The following is a 20,781-nucleotide window of genomic DNA, read 5'->3' as shown; positions in this document are numbered from 1 at the left end:
GAATTTGAGGTAAAAGTGAAGCTATACCATTTAGTCCTCATTACTGAGTTGCTGTGCATCTTATCACTTAACTACTGTCAGCCATCTTCCCTTGTGCACCTTGGGAATGCAGAAGAGAACATTTACTGAATGTCTGGAAATGTTATTTTAAATATCATAAACCTGTCAGCATAACTCATATTCTTTGTTCATCATGGCCTACAGTCCAAAGTACTGGATGGACATGTAGAACTGCCCACTGCTATCTCCAAAGCAATGGATGGATATGTAGAACTGCACACTGCTATCTCCAAAGCACTGGATGGATATGTAGAACTGCACACTGCTAACTAAATTGTACAGCCATAGCACTGATAAGAGCTTGATCATTGTTTAATAGCTTTAATGTTATACATGAAAGAATTTAAGTTATTCCACTGCAGTGATATAATGAATTATATACGCCTGAAGGCACTATAAAGTAATTACACAGGCCCAACTTACATTCTTCCAAATGTGTTACATCTTATTATACATAGTATATTGTAAATGATAACCAGTGAAATTAATTTGTTTGTGTCTTTTGGCTTTTCCCGGTTAGGGGTCGCCACAGCAGAACTCCGATCCGCTAATGATTGGTAGTTTATTTTTACGTGCTGAGTTACCAGCCCTGACGCACAACCTTCAACGAAGGTATGCCCATTCACGCATGTCTCCACGCAGAAGACGCTCTTGCTGAGAATCAAAATGGACAGCGTCTTACTGTGAGGCGACAACGCTACTGCAGCACCACCACAGCGGGTCATAACCAGTGAAATTAATACGACTGGATATTCACTAATCAGAAAAAAAATGTTTATTATACTCACAGTTGTGGGTGTTTGGTTTGGAAGCTCCTGAAGAGAGTAGCAGACATATGCAGAAAGAGAGATGTCATCATTCACACCACCCTATATGAATCAAAATTTAAACAAGAGATTGGTTGTGCTTTTTGAATTTTTTTATATAGCATTATCAAAAACTCAACACTCAAAGATGTCAGTGAGTCTGATACACATCCAAACTGAGATTTGTCTTTCATTTTGCTGCTGGAGTGAAATAACATAATTGATCAAGTGGCAGTGAGCTAAGATATCTTTCTTAATAATTGCCTTGCTTGAGTACTCGATCTGAAAACTCAAGTAATGGTTTGATGAGCCCTGTCAGCAGTTATTCTGCAGGATGCCCTTCACTTCTGTTTGCAAACAGTAGCAACATATATAGGTTAAATATATTCAAAGTTCAAACAAAATAGTGTAACAGCCATTTACCTTCATAGATGTGTGGAACAGCTTTCCAGAATTTTTAAAACAACCAGATTTTAACTGATGCTGCGACAACCACTGTATGGCACAAACAATGACATTGGTGTCAATGAAAATGAAATCCTGAGCTTTTCCAAACTCACTTGTTACAAAGGCTGTAAGCCTGTAAAATAAGAAAATAATAGATGATGCTTTACTGGCAAACTAACGTAATTATCAAACCCAAGAGGAATATTAGAAGAACTTTACTTAGCGCAACAAAACACTGAAGTCTACACATAATATGTTTTTGACCAGGGTCTTTGTCTGATACACTCCCGTTTATGTACATCTGCATGGAGGGATCATGGAGGATCTCTGTTAAAACCACATAAACAGAGCATCCCATTGAAGGAGTTCATTTCAACCGTCTGTGTCCTCACTTGCAACATTTAAGAACATTTAAGAACTAAGCTTAGAATAGTTCCAATCAAGATGGCTAGCTGAAAACAATTTCTTTCAATAGCCTCCTATGATGATTAGCTATGCTGATTGGATCTGTTTTAAATAACTTGTTTAAAGAAACAAAGAAAAAAAAACATTCTTCCTGAATGCTGAAAAGAATTTGTTGTCTTATGTTTTTATTATCCAGTACCTGGTTTATCAAGTTCAGAATCAAAAGCAAGATGGAGACTATCTGAGCATTCACTGGTTTGAGGCATAGAGAGTAATCCTGAAAGAGATATCAGCCTTTTCTGGGACAGAACAAAGTACTTACTCCTTTTCACTTACCCGGTGAGGGTAATGAGGGTAGTGGCACATGCAACTATTGGCAATACCAAGGCTAGACAGTCTATTTATGTATGTCATGTCACTGAAATGTGACAGAATGCTACAGCATCCAGTAAAATAATAAAAGAACTTAAGACAGACAAGGCAGGATTTGAAGACAAAGCAGGCACCAAATTTTATTTTATTATTTAATAAAACCACATTTGAAATCTTTGCTAAATAGGATAAGCACAAAATACAACTAGGTCACAAAAATGCATAAAGAAAAGCAATGACTGGCATTCTTTATCATTTATGCAAATGTGCTGAGGTTACCCATGAAGCCTAGCTGCGATTCATAGAGGCTGTTTACACAAATGCATGCTAACCTTAAATGTACCTACGCAAATGTGCAAATAATGAAAATGTGCAAATGAAGTGTGATATAAATCTTCATATACTAATGAGGTATATTCTATACCATTTGTAATTTATAGTGAAATGTCCCCACTTATCATGCTGGTCACAGATGCACTATATAAAGAGAGGCCTCACCAAATCTATCACAGTTGCAGTTGGTGAAAATGCTGTCACTTGTTGCAAGCTTTGCTATTTCTAGATCTGAGTTACTTGCCTTGGCTGGGGCAAAACCTTTTGCACCCAGGGGCACTTGACAGCCAAGAAGGTGAAAATATAAGCAAAGGCTTACTCAATATAACTTTGATAACCAGGAAATCCCTAACAGGTTTACAGAGGACAGGGTCATTATAAGGGTCTTAGAGGGTATGTTTGACCCACACAGGGCCACTGGAGGAATGCCTGGACTTCCTATCCCTATGGACATAAAGGTAAGTATAGCCATCACTATACTTGCTAGTGAAACCTTCCATAAACAGAATGGGGACATGCTGGGATCTCACAGGATCATCATCATCATATTCATCATCATCATCATCACCATCCAAATGTGTTGTTAAACTGGTTGTTTCTGATGTTGACCCTGAAAAAAAAACATTTGAAAACATTAATAATGCAATAGCATACAGTAAAGTATGCTTTCAAGGAGTTGAAAGCAACACTTACCGTACATGCTGACATCATCCCCATTCTGTGCTGATGCACAAGGTTTACCTAATAATATTTAATTATGACAAGCTGAATTACATTGTTCTTTATCAGTATTCAGTTTTCTCTTGCCAATTTTCAAGAGAAAATGAGTTTTGCTGCTGCTGCAGACATTGATAAGATGGAGTGCTGTCCACATCACCTCTAATTATTCCTACCCCCCCCCCCCATAGTGGTACAGGAAAGTTCATTCTGCCTGGTCCTGCTTCTAGCACATGCTATCATATCATTTGCCCCTTTTCTTGCACTGTGCCAGTGCTCAATTTATGCCACCCACTGCATTAAATTGGACAACTACTTGACCTCAGGCCTTGTTCCTCTCAGCTTGTATGGGCCCCTCTTTACCGAAAGGAAGTTTCCCATATGTCCAAAGTACTTGCATAAGGACACAATTTTCCTCATGGCTGAAGTTATCCTTTCTCTGCTTTGATTCCTTAATTTCCATCACTACTACATGCAAAAAAACAAAAATAGGCCATGCTCAGAAAGTTTCACAGTAATGTTTGGATATAATCATCTTTTTGAGTAAAAAAACACTGACCAAGTCTTCCTGCCAGCCACATTAAATAAAAGTGTTACTTAACACAAACCATATACTTACATAATAGAAATATCAGTATATAGCAACATAAAATTGCATACAGATCATTCAGGTCATGAATGCATTCACTTTTAGCACAAAAAAACATCCTTTCCCTACCCTCAGGCATTGTTATTTACTGCTAACACTGTTATATTTTCTGTCACTTCAAAAAAATCAGGTTCATCACGTCTGTTGATATCCTCGGCACAGGAAAATCCCTGCGGTAAATGACTGCAGTTATACTCATGTATGCACATTTAGTAAATTATAACATAATAATGATCAGTAATCAGTTCCCTTGCTGCTGGTATGAAATCCTCAACTTAAAATGACAGTAACTATGATCAGAAAAAAATGTTATATTTATGTAGAGAATGGACATGATGAAAAACGTGAATTGAAGTGTTTTACATGTAATAAAACAGGGCATTTATGGATGGTTTATATGGAAGGGGAACAAGAGAGGTGAAATGAGTGACACACAATAAGAAAATATATTAGTAATGAAGGGAGAAAATCTTGGAAAGCATTACAAAGGATAAAGAAAGAGAGCAGAGAGAGGAAGGTCTTCATATCCACGGACTTGGTTTATTGTAATGCTAGTGCTTTTTTACAGAGATGCATAAAAAGACCAGAAGTAAGTGACATAGAAGATACTAACTGGAATATAGTAAAAGAAAAAAAGAACACAATAGGTAAAACAGTGAGAGAAAGGAAAATAACATTTATAGGAATACATATAAAAGAAATACGGGAAAGGGATGAATGAAAGAATACAAAAATTGAACAAAACATAGTATAAGGATTTTTCAAAAGGAAATGTATAACTGTAGAATAGTAGCAGTAAATATAAATAGTCTGAAGAGCTTATCAAGAAGGTTAAGCATTAAAGAATGGTGTAAAAGCCTACTACAAATATCATAGGCACATAAGGTGTATGAATACAATAGAAAGATTGCAAACTGAAGAACTATGGAGGGATTATTATCTGGAATTTAGGTAAAGATGTGTGCTCAGGAGTGACAATATTATTGAAAGAAATAGTAAAGGTATTAAACCCTACTTTAGTGTTAATTGGAATAATAACCATCCTGGATTTAAGATGGAAAGAACATGTATAAAGAATAATTGCACTTTGTGCATATATGAATAGTAAAAAGAGAGAATATGTTTCAAACATTAAGGATTATGTAGCTATAAGTATGGACATAATAATAACAGAAGGAGACTTTAAGTGTAATTTAAGAAAGATAAAGAAAGGGAAATGATGTAAATAAAATGTTAAAGGTATTAAGGTGTGGTAAGTTGATTTTATGGAAATCTAATAGACATAAAGAAGAGGAGATCACAGAACAGAAATAGGTTATTTTTTGATATCACAAGAAGTAGTAATAATTAAGCATGGAGTATTAGAAACAGGGTTACAGACCATTTGGTTATTTGGACAGAAATAAGTGGAAATGGAGAATACAGAAATTAGGAAAAGGAATAAAAAGAATAAATGAAATAAAATTGGATGAGTAAGGGAAATTAACAATACAGGAATTTTAAAAAGATCCTATTGATATGTGATGTTTATTTCAAAATAGGTTGAAATTGTGGATTGCTTTTATGGAAAAATACAAGAATTCTTATTTGGAATGGGAGATGGAGAAAATGAGAGGAGCTAAGAACAACTATAGAGATAGAAGAAGTGAAGTGTTTATTAATTTGGAAAGAAATGATCGAAAGTATTTTCTTAGAGAAAAAGAGTTATATAACTTGAATAAAAATTAAGCATTTATTATATAAACAAACATATTTATTACAAGGTAAAAAAGGAAGAGATTGTGACATATTGGAGTGAATTAGTCAAAAAAGACTGCAGAGTAATAAGAGAGCTGAAAGACAGATTAGGTTTAATACTGAGAAGATAAGAAAAATAATGGAAATAGTGATAGATTATGTAAATGAAATGTTTATCGAGAGACAGGTATTTAAAAAGAATGTATGGATGGTAAAGAAGTTTTCAAAACAGAATAATAAAGAGTTAGAAAAAGAAATAGTTTAGGAGAATTGCACAGGACACTGAAAATAGTTAATGTATAGTTGTCAGCAGGGGCTGATGGTACAGAATATTAAACGTGCAAATACTTGACAGAATGACAAAATAAATGTTTTCTAGAAGTATTTAATGAATTATTAAAATAAGGATTCAAGTACAACGTTTTATTTAGATGGGTAATAAAATTTATATGAAAGAAAAAGGATTGATATATTTGGTTGACAAGAAAAACAGAATTACAATGGCAAGAGATGATAGATAAAATAAAAAATGCATGTTAGCTTTGGAGATCTTCTAAATTATCATGCAATAAAAATATACTTGATAAATTCAGTTTTAATGGCTAAAATGATTTGGTTAATTTAGTCAGCCTTTAAAATATGAAAGGAGGTATCTCCATTCATTTTTTTTTTCATATATTTTGAGGTCTGAGGCTCAGCCCTGTGAAAAGGTGTATACTGTATGTTACAAAGGAAAAAGGGGGCTAGCTTTAATCTACTCAGTAGTTTATGCAGGTTCACTGAACCATATTAAGATCAAAGCATTTATAGGAATACATATAAAAGAAATACGGGAAAGGGATGAATGAAAGAATACAAAAATTGAACAAAACATAGTATAAGGATTTTTCAAAAGGAAATGTATAACTGTAGAATAGTAGCAGTAAATATAAATAGTCTGAAGAGCTTATCAAGAAGGTTAAGCATTAAAGAATGGTGTAAAAAGCCTACTACAAATATCATAGGCACATAAGGTGTATGAATACAATAGAAAGATTGCAAACTGAAGAACTATGGAGGGATTATTATCTGGAATTTAGGTAAAGATGTGTGCTCAGGAGTGACAATATTATTGAAAGAAATAGTAAAGGTATTAGACCCTACTTTAGTGTTAATTGGAATAATAACCATCCTGGATTTAAGATGGAAAGAACATGTATAAAGAATAATTGCACTTTGTGCATATATGAATAGTAAAAAAGAGAGAATATGTTTCAAACATTAAGGATTATGTAGCTATAAGTATGGACATAATAATAACAGAAGGAGACTTTAAGTGTAATTTAAGAAAGATAAAGAAAGGGAAATGATGTAAATAAAATGTTAAAGGTATTAAGGTGTGGTAAGTTGATTTTATGGAAATCTAATAGACATAAAGAAGAGGAGATCACAGAACAGAAATAGGTTATTTTTTGATATCACAAGAAGTAGTAATAATTAAGCATGGAGTATTAGAAACAGGGTTACAGACTATTTGGTTATTTGGACAGAAATAAGTGGAAATGGAGAATACAGAAATTAGGAAAAGGAATAAAAAGAATAAATGAAATAAAATTGGATGAGTAAGGGAAATTAACAATACAGGAATTTAAAAAGATCCTATTGATATGTGATGTTTATTTCAAAATAGGTTGAAATTGTGGATTGCTTTTATGGAAAAATACAAGAATTCTTATTTGGAATGGGAGATGGAGAAAATGAGAGGAGCTAAGAACAACTATAGAGATAGAAGAAGTGAAGTGTTTATTAATTTGGAAAGAAATGATCGAAAGTATTTTCTTAGAGAAAAAGAGTTATATAACTTGAATAAAAATTAAGCATTTATTATATAAACAAACATATTTATTACAAGGTAAAAAAGGAAGAGATTGTGACATATTGGAGTGAATTAGTCAAAAAAGACTGCAGAGTAATAAGAGAGCTGAAAGACAGATTAGGTTTAATACTGAGAAGATAAGAAAAATAATGGAAATAGTGATAGATTATGTAAATGAAATGTTTATCGAGAGACAGGTATTTAAAAAGAATGTATGGATGGTAAAGAAGTTTTCAAAACAGAATAATAAAGAGTTAGAAAAAGAAATAGTTTAGGAGAATTGCACAGGACACTGAAAATAGTTAATGTATAGTTGTCAGCAGGGGCTGATGGTACAGAATATTAAACGTGCAAATACTTGACAGAATGACAAAATAAATGTTTTCTAGAAGTATTTAATGAATTATTAAAATAAGGATTCAAGTACGTTTTATTTAGATGGGTAATAAAATTTATATGAAAGAAAAAGGATTGATATATTTGGTTGACAAGAAAAACAGAATTACAATGGCAAGAGATGATAGATAAAATAAAAAATGCATGTTAGCTTTGGAGATCTTCTAAATTATCATGCAATAAAAATATACTTGATAAATTCAGTTTTAATGGCTAAAATGATTTGGTTAATTTAGTCAGCCTTTAAAATATGAAAGGAGGTATCTCCATTCATTTTTTTTTTCATATATTTTGAGGTATGAGGCTCAGCCCTGTGAAAAGGTGTATACTGTATGTTACAAAGGAAAAAGGGGGCTAGCTTTAATCTACTCAGTAGTTTATGCAGGTTCACTGAACCATATTAAGATCAAAGCATGCAAAATAGCAAGCACACCTAAATCTGACACTGTTAAAACCACATTTTGTTAAAAAAATTTCAATATAAATCACAGTCACAGTAAGTACTTTCATCCAGTGGTACCAGAATTCATCAAGATCCAAATATAGAGAAGAACAAAAATCAATACAATGACTAAAAAGGAAAACAGAAAATATCAACAAACAGTTTTAAGATTTATCAAAACAATACATTAATTTGGAAAACAAATGTGAGTGATATTGAAAGGTGAGAGGAAACTGTCATGACTAAACATTTTTATGTATATCCTTGCACAGATTTAGAGGAAGACAAGATAAGGGGACTACAAGGAAGAATGCAAAGATGAGACTGATAATTAGGAAATTGTCAGTTAAGGCAAACATGCCATATAAAAGAACAGAAGACTGCGTATGTAATTACTGTAAGAAGACTGAAATGGCTGAAAGTGTATTTTTTAGATGTAAAATAATTTGATGTATGTAGAAGAAATTAGGAGAGCTGAGTTATTTTAAAGAGATAAGGGGAACAGAAGATGTAAACATGGACAATATTAATTATGTTTTTTACAAAGATAAGAACAAAGAATATGTATACAAAATGGAAAGAATGTTCAATGTTATATGGGTTGTATGGAATCAGAGAGTGAAAGAAATAATGTGCACTGCAAAATATTAGAAAAGGTAATAACTTGGTTGTAGAAAATGGAGTGGGGGACCCAAAGTGTATAATAAACATAAATTTGTAGAAAATGAAGAAATGTGTCAAGTTAAAAATATTGTAAATAATGCATGATTAATAAGTCATTGAGAACCCTACTCCTTTTGTGGGTTTATATTAGTTCACCAAAATGTGATTTCAGCAAACATCTAATCATCGGCTCCAATCCAGTGAAAATCACTTCTGCAATTCAGTGAATTTACCAAGGGCAAGTAAATACTTGCGTTGCAGCACAAAGGGCCAACATTTTAGTAAATTGAACCCACCCAAGTGGGGGGCCTCACCCCCTACACCCCAACTATATATACCAACTCCGAGACTGCATTACAGTGGAAAAAAGGGCAAAGTTGTGGTGTTGGCCAATTCCTTATTTGCCCTTGGTAAATTCAATGAATTTCAGAAGCAATTTTTTCTAAATTGGGGTTGATGATTAAGTGTTGGCTGAAATCACATTTTTGACAAACTAATATAGACCCCTTTTTGATAGGTGCAATGAGATCTTTTACATCTACCTGAGCTACTACTACTCTTGAGTGTTCCATCTCTGAGATGAGATGTGAAACAAAGACTTCATCTACTTGAGTTGATGATGGCTCTGGTGGATATAAAAGATCCCCAGGACCTATCAAAAAGTGTAAGGGTTCTTTACTTATATACAAAAAACTCTTATTTACAAAATATGTACATATTTACAAATATTTACGTGTGCAAAAATACACTGTATATACAAATCTGTTTAAACATATTTATAATTTCCTTTTCATTCTTGCCTAATTTTCATCCATTAGACCCCCACTCCTTTTTTTCATAACCACCATCTCATTTTACTTAATATTGTTGCTGAAATCCATTTACCATCAAACATAATTTAATCTAGTCTTTCATTATATGTAACTCATATAAAATAAAATAACCTTTTATCTATTCTTTTAACATATTCTTTATTTTTACTCATGTAATATCCATATTTAATCATATCTGTGTTCTTTTATTCACTTATTTTATATTTTAAAAAGATCTTCTTTGCATAATTTTCCACATAACTTCTTTACTCTTTTATATTTCAAAAACACATGTTCTATTATTTCTTCTTCTTAACAATGTAGACATATCCTATCCCTTTTATATGGAATATTTCCTTTTCCTGACAATGTATCTATTACCAGTCACCACAAAATAAATAAATAAATAAAAGTAAAAAATAACTCTTCATTCCACTTTCTGATTAAACCATTTGCTTTTCATTTTTAGCTTTAATTTTTTTCATCTCTTTTCTTTATTTACATAAAAAACTCCTTGCTTTACTGGGTTTAATCTTGAACCCCATGTAAATGAAAAAATATATGCAATAATTCCTTTTCAAATACTGTTGGCAACATAAATACACTTGTGAAGTATGCGTCAACAAATGTCAATAATAATAATAATAATAATAATGCTACTTTTTTCCATCAGTACTGAATTTATAAAATAAGCCTTTTTCCTGAGTGATAATTTATATGTTGTCCAGAAATGACCTGTTTGCTTAGTTTTTCCATTGTTTCCCTCTGTTGAATTCTATTTACATCTTTATCCACAGATTATATCCTTAACAGAGAAATTTTATTCATTGCAAAGTATAACCCCCTGATCTTTACTACATCACCTAAACCTTTATTTTTATCTTTATTTAAAGCCATCTGTATTATCTCTAGATACCCATTTGTGCAAATTATTACTTTTTTCCCAAAATAAATGTTGTTTTTTTATAATTATTATAATGACATTTGCATATTTTAAAATAACTAGAATTCTTAACTCTTCAAGTGTTATAAACACCACCTCCTTCACTTTATAATTTATTTCACATACTATCACAGTCATAACTAATGCAAAGGGTATATAACTCATTGAAAATCCCTGCCTTATACCACTCTTTAAATGTACTTCATGCTTAACCAGCCATTTACAAGTATTTTACTTTATTATTACTATACACTGACATGCATACTTTCCTAACTTTCCCTCTTAAATTGTATTCTTTCATTATTACCCATAAGATTTAATGTCCAATTGTGTCAAATGCCTTATTAAGGTGAGCTATCATGATTTTTACTTCTTCTTTTCTGTTCATAATATCATGCACAGTTTCTCTATCATTAATAATTCTTGGTAACCCTTTCCCCTTATACTATATATGCTATCGTCCATAATATTTTCCAGTTTAGTTTCAAATCTCATTTGTATTATTTTCATAAAGATTTTATAATCATTATTATTCAATACTACTGGTCTCCAGTTTCTTTAATTCCCTTCTATCTTCCTTCTTCCATATGAATATATGTATTCCACTACATAATTCTTTATACATAAAACCTTCATTTAAATATTCATTCAAAATCTTTAAAAATATTTGTTTTGCTAATCCCTTAAAGTTTTATACATTCCATACCCCATTCCATCTGGGCCTACAGCTGAATCTATATTTACTTATCCTAATACTTTATCTTATTTAAAGAAATCTCCTTTTTCCAACTCTTTATCCTCTTTTTATGTTAACGTTTTTCCTTTCCATATTTTTCACTATCTTCTTTTTTTTGTAAACATTTCTTGTACATACTCTACTAAAATATTCATTATCTCTTTCTGAGTTCTTTCTATTTCTCCTTTTACATTGTTTATTTCTCTCATTACACTACCATCTTTCTTTAGTAATCTGCTTAAGTAACTGAATACTTCTTTACTTTTTCCTTGTAAAAATATGTTTGCTTTGTTAATGTTAATTTTATTTTCCTGATTTCTTTCATAAAATTCTTTTTCTTTGTCAAACTACTTTATAGCATTATGTTCCAAGTCCTCCAATGCATTATTCTAGCTCTTACTTTTCACCTCATATTACTACTGTAAAAAAAAATATATATATTTTTTTCCTTAAATATCATCCACCATTCAGGCCATTTTTTTAAATATAATGTTCTCATTGTAATATGATCTTTCTGTAACTATATTACTAATTTATTTCCTTCTTCATTCCATGTTCCCTTATTTATCCTTTTTATTCCTTCACTTATTTTGTATATTCCTTGTTTACTTTTATCTCTAGCTACAGTGCAAGATGCTCAGAAAATCCTGTTTCAACTACCTCGCCTTCTCCTATAAATAAACCTTCTGATACTATAAAATAGTCTATTTCAGTTCTATACATACCCCTTTTTTAAGTTCATGAATTTTGTCCCAAAGCTTTAACTTACCACATTTTCTAACTTTTAATATTTTTTTCTTATATAATTTCCTTTCTTTTTATGGTTATTTCTTATATCATAATTAAACTCTCCTCTTATTGAAATATTCATATTCATCACTAATCCAAAATCTGATGAAATAAACTCTCCATTTCCTTACAATTAGTATAAGCATATAATGCTATAATTCTATATACTTGTTCTTTCCATTTTAAATTTACAATGGCTAATATTCTCATTTTTGCAAAATTTATGTCTAATATCTTTACTATATTTTTACAGAGTATAGCTATTCCAGAAAATCTCTGATTTCCCATATTCCAGATTATCTTTCTTCCCCTTAGTTCTTCTGTTTGTAATCTTTCATCATTTGTTAAAAATCTTGTATCTTCTAATACAATTGCATCTCCATCACATGCATTACACTACTCCAAAATTTCTATTCTTCTTAATATATTTTTAATGCTATTCACATTTACAGAAAGTGCTCCAAAATTATTACCAAAAACCATTATACATAGCTTCAATCTTTAGCTGTATATGTTTTTTATCCATTTCCTTTCTTTTTTTTTATTTGCACTTATTCCTTTAAATTTTCTTTTTCTGTCTTTTACCCTTTTACCAATGGAATTCATTTTTCCCTTTCACTACTTCCCAGTTTATGTCTTCTTCATTACTTATTTCAGAACCTTCTTCTATGCCCTCTTTATTATTTTTATCATCTAATTTTTTGTCTATTTCTACTTCTACTACTTCTAAAATGCCTTGTCTTTGTTCATTTTCTCCCCTTTCTTTTTCTTTTTCCTTATTGTTATTTTCATTTTTGCAATCGATCCAAAATGTCCAATTTTGTTACATTTATAACATTTCAGTGCACATTTTTTACATTGATTCCCATTTCCCCACAAATATAACATTTTTTTTGCCACAGTTACGTATCAAATGTTCTTCTTTTCCACAAAAGAAACATGCTTTGAGTTTCCCCAGTATTATACAATACCATCTCCCTCTCCATATGTATCATGCTTGGTATATGTATAATTTTTTCTATTTTTATTTTTAATACAATATTACAATCCCAGCCACCAGTCCATAAACCCATTTTGTTATAAACATTTGCAATTTCCAGTATTTCATTATATAAAGTTTTCAAATGTCCTTTCAAAGTCTCACTACCACTGTTTGAAATTGTACATAAATCTTCCTTTTTTGATCCCTGTTAAATGCTTTTATCACATAAACATTCCATGGGTTATGGCCTTTCTTTTTTTCATATTCTCCAAGAAAATTTTACTTTGAAAAAACAGTCTCAGATATAATGTCACAAAGTGTCGCTTTGTTAATAAGAGTAAATACTATTACCTCATATGCTTTTATACCCAAAGGAGCTGTTAAATTGCCCCACACTTCATACCCTCCATTTCTTTGTTTTCTTTACTTTTTATCTTTATCGTGTACTTCTGTTTTTCATATTCTTCTAACTTCTTTTCTTCTACACCACTTTTGCCTTCTTTAACTTTCTCTACATATGCTTTCTTTTCCATCTTACCACTATTCTCCAGGATTGTCTCTGCATCCTCTTTTTGTATTTTCTCCATATTGTCCCCCCAGGAAACATATCCTTCATTGTATGGCTCACTCTGCTTGACCATTTTTTTAAGTAAATCATCCTACATCCCCCCAAGTGAAGGGTTGTAATTATACAGTCATCATTTACTGAGTCATCTCCAATGAATATGTTTCATTGAAATATTCCCTCAGAATCCTGCACACATTCTCCAGTATCAGTATTTGCTTTCTCCTTCATTTCATTCATGACTAAATTATCTCCTTCTCTTTCCAGCTGCCTCCCTGTTTCTACAGGTCACCTCTACACCTAGAAGGGAAACAGGAAGTGCTCCTCCAAAATGGTCCCCCCTCACAAAAATGATGAGTAGGGGAAGTTCCCAAATTCCCTGGCCACCTTTCCCCTATAAATGTAAATATCACCTTGGGTCTTCTTGGGTCTTCCCTCAAAAGGATCTATTGGAAAATAGTTTATCCATCTCAGTTTTAACAGTCTGCAGTTGGGGCAGTTATTAAATCTTTTTGCATTTCACTCCGAAAAATTACAGTTTTTGTTTTGCAATAAGTAAGTCATCTAGTATTTGAAAGTTAAGGCTATTCCATTATCAGAGAATCAAGTAGTCCTTATAACTATACCAAGTTTGTAGATAAATATGAGTTGCCTCCTGCAGTCCCACTGAGCTACAAGCTTTAGGGACCTAAACCTTGTCACCACAATAAACAGAACATGCTGGAGGGATAGATTCTTGTCTCAGAGACTTCCCATACTCTGGAACAAACTACTTATCTATATCAAACAAAGCTCTCCATTAGCACTCTTCAAAATAAATCTTTGTGATTGGATGGGAGATAGGAAATTCACCCCGGGGATCATGTCTGTGGCGTTGCTTGACAGGGACACAGGAAAATAATTTTCTTGGGTGGCAAAAGCCAGGGTACCGTTTGGCTAGGCTTATATAGGCCCTAGGGCCAATAGCCTAGTACCTACCTATGAACCTATGAACCTATAGTCAAGGCTGTGAATCTCTAAGCCCCCATTTATCTGCTATGTACCCTTGAGCAAATCATTTAGCCAAATTTTCCTTTAGGGCAACTTGAAGAATAGGTTAGGCTCCTCAATTGTCTCCCTGACCATACCCCTAGTAACAACCTATACCCAAGTACTAAATAAATATGCTTAAAAAACTATTTTGAAAAAACAAATAGTATCAAATTCAACATAGAGACAGTAATGTCTTAGCATACTGGAAAATATAAGATCCTTTTACTCTCCATCCATGCTATACAATGTGTAATTAACAAAGATAATGACACTGTCATTATAGTGTATAATTAAACTCAATCACAAATAATGATGCACATGACACACTTGTGACTATAGAGTTGGATGCTGTTTTCAGTAATTCAAATAGACCAGCTCAAGATACTATCATAGAATTCTTTGATATTGCTAATTTCTTCCATCATGAATACATAATAGTTAGATACAAATCTACAGGTAATTTAAAAAAAATAAAACTTTGGTATAATCACAAAATTAATATGATGTGCAACAGAAAAAGAAGTACAACAAAGCTTTTGTGACTCATCCTAGTCAGAAAAATAGCTCTAGATTAAATAGAGATACTATATTTTTCTTATCAAATTCTCCTGATCAAGCTATATATTCAGTTTGAATTTAATGGCTGAAAGCAATAATAAGCCATCTTAATTACATCAAGTGGCCCCCAGTCAATGCCTGTCAGCCCCAACAGGTGGCAGCTGTAGCATCAGCTAAACCACTAAGCACACCTGGGTCACAACCTGTCATAATTGCCCTAATATCTCCTGCCCTACCTCACGTCACCTGCATCTGGCAGCCCTGCACTGAAGGTTGGTACCTGCTGATAGCAATGTAAGTGGAGATGACACCTTTATCAGCCAGCAGCAGCTGGCAGTCATAGGGAAGATCTTACCAAAAGGAGCTTGGATGCCTGCACTGGTCATATTGCCATATGGAGACCATGGTGAATAGTTGAGTCACATTCCTCCACACTACTGACTCCACATTCTGAGACAGAACCCAGTGCTGACAGTATCTAGGGTGACACTTAACTTCCCACTGTGCTCAGTTAGCAGGGACTGTTTCTACAAATACCAAGTCCTACCCCCCAAATTGGTGTTCCCTTCCCTTTTTTGTCCTTGCCCACCCCTGTTAATGTAACAAAAATGTCATCAGCATTGTCTTCCACTTATTTGTCTGATGTCTCTTTCAACATCGTGCTCCCCATCTCTCATTGTGTCACCTCACTCTCCATTAGTTTTGTCTGTTTTTCCCTGCTACCAAACCAACCCCTCTTATATTCCTCTTACTTCCCATACTTCCTTCCTTTCTCAAGTTTTTCTTATCTAAAAAAGGGCACCTACCCCACAAAAAAGCCTATTTCTTCTACCTCACCACCATCCTGGTCATTCCTTCTGGTCTGCCCTCACCTAGCTTACCATTTCTAATGTTCAGTTTGGTCAAAATAGATAAAGCATACCACATGAATACCCAGAAAGGGCTTATAAAAATATCTTTTGTGATCATATGGTGAGCAATGGTTTTATAGAGAGAAATGGCACTTCTCAATGCGCAGCAAAAATAAAGTCCAGTCTATGTCATGAGCTACAGCTATTGCCGTCCATCTTCCAAATGAGCTGAGAGCTGCTGCATGACATCTGTCCAATATGAAATGGAGTAAAACTTATTCCTTTATTTTGGTTGCCACTTTGACTAAGCTTGTTAATGACCTGCTTTGTAGACTGTATACACACAGAGATAGATGTTCCATTCCCCTTATAGATACATTTTTTATTTTAGTTTTCTGTTTCAATTCTGTCCATGTGCAACTTTCTCCTGATATGTTTCTTGATGTCTGCTATGGCTTAACTTGTTAGTGCTGTGTTTAAGAAGCTATCGCTGAAGAGAGTCCTAGGCTCAATTCTCGAGACCTATCTTTTGATTTCTTCTTCCAGTTTATTCTTGGGCAGCATTCACCTGATATGTATTCCCCTAACCCCATTATGATGACTTCTCCAGTGGGAAACTTGATAACATTGAAAATAGTCTTGGACTCAACTCCCTTCTGGTTTGACTTGGATTTTTGCTTCCACTATGTCTATGTGTAACATTCCCTTGGTATGTGTTTTCCTGATCCCTTCAGTCTGGCATTTGCAATAGCTCACCTTGTTAATGTTGTGCTTAAAAGAGAATTACAGAGCAAGATAATTGATTTCAGCTGTATTTAGAGAGTAGATCAGTCAGGGTGCAGGCTGTCTCATTTTATTAGACATGGGATCCTATTCAAGAAAATAAGTAAAATCTTTCCTAGAGACTGATAGCTTGTTCTGAAGTATAAGAGCATTGTACTTTGAAGTGAGTTAGCATAGTAGGGTATTGTAGTACTGGGAATAGTTCTACATGCTAGGAACAAACATGCAATTTAACATTGTGTGCACATTTTCTTCTCTCCCTTAAGCTGAAATGAAGTGGTGAGAGCATCAAAATGTCTGTCTGTTATTAAATATATAATCTCAGAGAAATTAATTTCTGTTCATGCTGATGGTCCTGAACGTGGCAAGTCCATCAGAGGATTAAGAAAGAGAGAGAGAGAGAGAGACAGGCAGCAGTAGTGTGGATCAAAATCATAACTTACCAGGATGGGAATTCGCCTGAGGTTGTTGTAGGCAATGGTAGTAGACATGATCCGTCAGAACGAGAGTTACCAACTAGCAAATCCTTCAGGATGGCTTCAGTTTGGTCTTGACTGCATGTGTGTGTGTGTGTGTGTGTGTGTGTGTGTGTGTATGATCATTACACTGACATCATCATGTCTTAGGGTGGACTATACCACCAAGAGTGGAAGGGTGTGGGATTGCTTGTCTATCTCGTAGTAGCTAGTACGGCAGAACCTGGGTAGCCCTCAGGGGAGTTGTATGAACATTCGGCATTAAATGGAAATAAAATTACAAACATATCACCAACAATGGAGGTAAGAACATCACCTACACAAGAAATGTCTCAGTTTGCAAGATCTTCTGCAGCATCAACAGAATCGATTGGAGGGACAGGTATATTTTTCAGAGGATACTGCTGGTCTGGAACAGACTCCCTATCCACATAAAGCAAAGTTTATCTCAGTCTCTTTTCATGTGCAGCTTAAATCTATGGATGGGAAACAGAAAATGTACCCCAGCACTGCCCCCTGTAGTACTAATGGACAGATGCAGCTCTTAAATGCTTTATCCCATGCATATGTTTCTTCAAATTATCTACGGCATGATCTCATTAGGAGTAATATATATATATATATATATATATATATATATATATATATATATATATATATATATATCTACACACACACACACACACACACACACATACGCATATATATATATATATATATATATATATATATATATATATATATATATATATATATATATATATATATATATATATATAGTATATGTAGGTTGCTGGCAGACCAGCTACTTCAACATCCATTTGGTTGCTGCAGACAGATAGTCAACAGGTGTGTGAGATCAATAATCCCTGGGTGGGGGTATATTCATTTCCCTGAGGACTGTGTGATCTCAGAGTTAGTATATATAATTAACAGGGAGTTGTAGAGGGTGCCCCCCCCCGAAAAATACTTTTATTTTGATTATTTCACTCTGGGATAATCCCAGTATCATGTGTAGAATGTGTCGACTTTTGTTGTTTCAACATTTTAAAGTTGATATTCTGTGTGACGGTGTTTCTGATCAATCAGCTGCCCTACACCTATACATATAAGTGGAAGTATCTCAATCTATATTATCAACAAACATACCTCCAGGCTGGTTAAAAGGATGATATCAAGAAGTTCATCCATAACCAAGTCACCATAGATAACGTCCCTCACCATATCATGGCTGTCTACAGTTCACCATCTATGCCCCTATTGTCACCAACTGTTACCTAAATCTACCAGAGGTGCTCACCATTGAAACCAACACCTTATTAATGGGTGACTTTAACTACATGTCTGTAGATGGGGAAACTTACACTGCTTTAAATTCACAGGCATAATGCTTTTTGTATTTTATTAACACAAACACCCTAGAACAAATACGGAATGCTCCAACCAATGGATCAAACACACTGATTCTGATACTGAGCAACATGGGAGAGCATTGCAACCTACCCTATGTCATGTCCTCATTATTGAGACTAGATCACAAAACTGTCTCCTTTAAAGTAAAAATTCACCTGGAAAACCCAGCTGAACAACTACCAGTTAGGAACTATTCTAAGGCAAACTATATCCTATTAAGTAACAGTTTGTCAAAATTAAAGGCCACCACTAACCCTGAGACCACACTTAGCTATGCATAATTATTCACAGAGTTCCTATACAAACATGTCAATGGCTGCATGATGATCACCATACCTAACAGAAGTAAACTTAAAGCAAACAATAAAACAAACCTAATTGGTAGAATACTCACTAAATGAGGTATATAATAAAAATGGCCAAAATCAGGAAGGACAACTGCCTTAAAAACAAGTGCTCTCTTGTACATCTAAACAAGAAATTAAGAAGTATAATTAAGTTCAACAAAGTCAACTATGAGGTCAGGATAGCCTTGCAGGTTAAGGACCGTCACGAGGACGTCTTCAGCTTTGTCCAGAATCTTAAAGGTAACCCACAGCAGAGTACTGAACTGGTGGTGAATAGTACCACCTTCACCAATCAGGGTGAAGCAGCAAATCTACTGGCTGATAAATTCAGCTGAAATTCCAGCTCCATCAACCACCCCATCTCCTTTGGGTAGAAATCATCTCCAGTATACTTAACCCAACTATAACCAAGGACCAAATTTTGGCAGTACTCGCCAAAGCCAAAAGCACTGTCCCTATGAGTCCTAACCACATCCCCAGTTGCCTCCTGAACAGTCTAAAATATCAGAACCACATCAGGCACTCTTCAACTGCACCCTCAAAACAAACTACATTCCAAGTGAATGGAAGACAACAATAATCATTCCCCTCCACAAAGGTGGACCATCAACTGATCTGGGGAACTAAAGACCTATCAGTCTAACAAGTCTAATATGCAAAGTCATGGACTGAATTATCATGGAAATGATAAAGAAGGACATTGACAACTTAAAAACACTAGACCTATCCCAGTTTGGCTTTGCTGGGGGAAGTTTGTGCCTACTTAGCCTAGTAGACTTCTTTCAGAGGGTCGCCAAGGAATAGGATAAAGTTAAATAAGTGCATACTCATATCTTGACCTGGCCAAGGCCTTTGATACAATATATGACTCAGACATTGTTGACAAGCTTATTGAGCTAGGCATAAATGACATAACTTGCTGGATCATCAACTGGCTCTCAGACAAGACCCAAGTAATTAGGATCAGTGAAACCAACACCACCATGAGACTGGTCACCAGTGAAGTACCACAGGGGTTTGTGCTGGGCCCATTCCTGTCTGGCATCAACTTCTAAGAAGTCAAGGCAAATGTTCAAGGTTCATAGGTTTATAGGTTGGTACTAGGCTATTAGCCCTAGGGCCTATACAAGCCTAGCCATAACAATTCCCTGGCTATTTCTTTCCACACTATTTACTTACCTGGACCCCTGTCTAGCAGGGTGACTGATGTGACCCCCAGGGTGAATTTTCTTTCTCCCATCCAATCGTCAAAGTTACTTTTGAAGAGGGCCAAAGAGGCGCTCTGTTGACATGTATGGGCAGTCTATTCCAGAGTCTGGGGAGTCTCTGGGTAAGGAACCTATCCCTCCAGCATGTTTTGTTTATTGTGATGACAAGGTTTAGATCCCTGGAGCGTGTGGTTCTGAGGGATTGGGATTTCTTTAAGTGTAGCATGTTCAACAGCTCTGGGATTTGACATGGCCTTGTATGTTAAGCAGAGATCGCCTCTGAGTACATGATATGCAACAGAGTACAGCTGGAGTTTTTTAAGGTGTTAGCGTAGGGCATCTGCTTTAGGCCTCTGATTCTTTCAGTGAGGCATTTCTGTGCCTTTCAAGTTGTTGCATATGTC

At 34.2% G+C, this 20,781-nt stretch overlaps 1 protein-coding gene across 1 annotated transcript in view; it reads right to left on the bottom strand.

The window, feature by feature from the left end:
• Window positions 1-20,781, bottom strand: part of LOC122808691 (alpha-2-macroglobulin-like protein 1) — a 380,174-nt gene that overhangs the window by 228,102 nt on the left and 131,291 nt on the right. Inside the window, exons 5-6 of the mRNA XM_044079679.1 lie at window positions 1,290-1,446; window positions 849-929 (exon numbers count right to left, since the gene is read on the bottom strand). Coding sequence (XP_043935614.1) covers window positions 849-929; window positions 1,290-1,446 — 238 coding nt within the window. The remainder of the gene's footprint in view (window positions 1-848; window positions 930-1,289; window positions 1,447-20,781) is intronic.

Source organism: Protopterus annectens, chromosome 8.part0 (assembly GCF_019279795.1).
Source record: "Protopterus annectens isolate FY-2018-M chromosome 8.part0, PAN1.0, whole genome shotgun sequence".
NCBI classification, from domain to species: domain Eukaryota; kingdom Metazoa; phylum Chordata; order Ceratodontiformes; family Protopteridae; genus Protopterus; species Protopterus annectens.
This window is presented reverse-complemented; position numbering and strand designations above follow the sequence as displayed.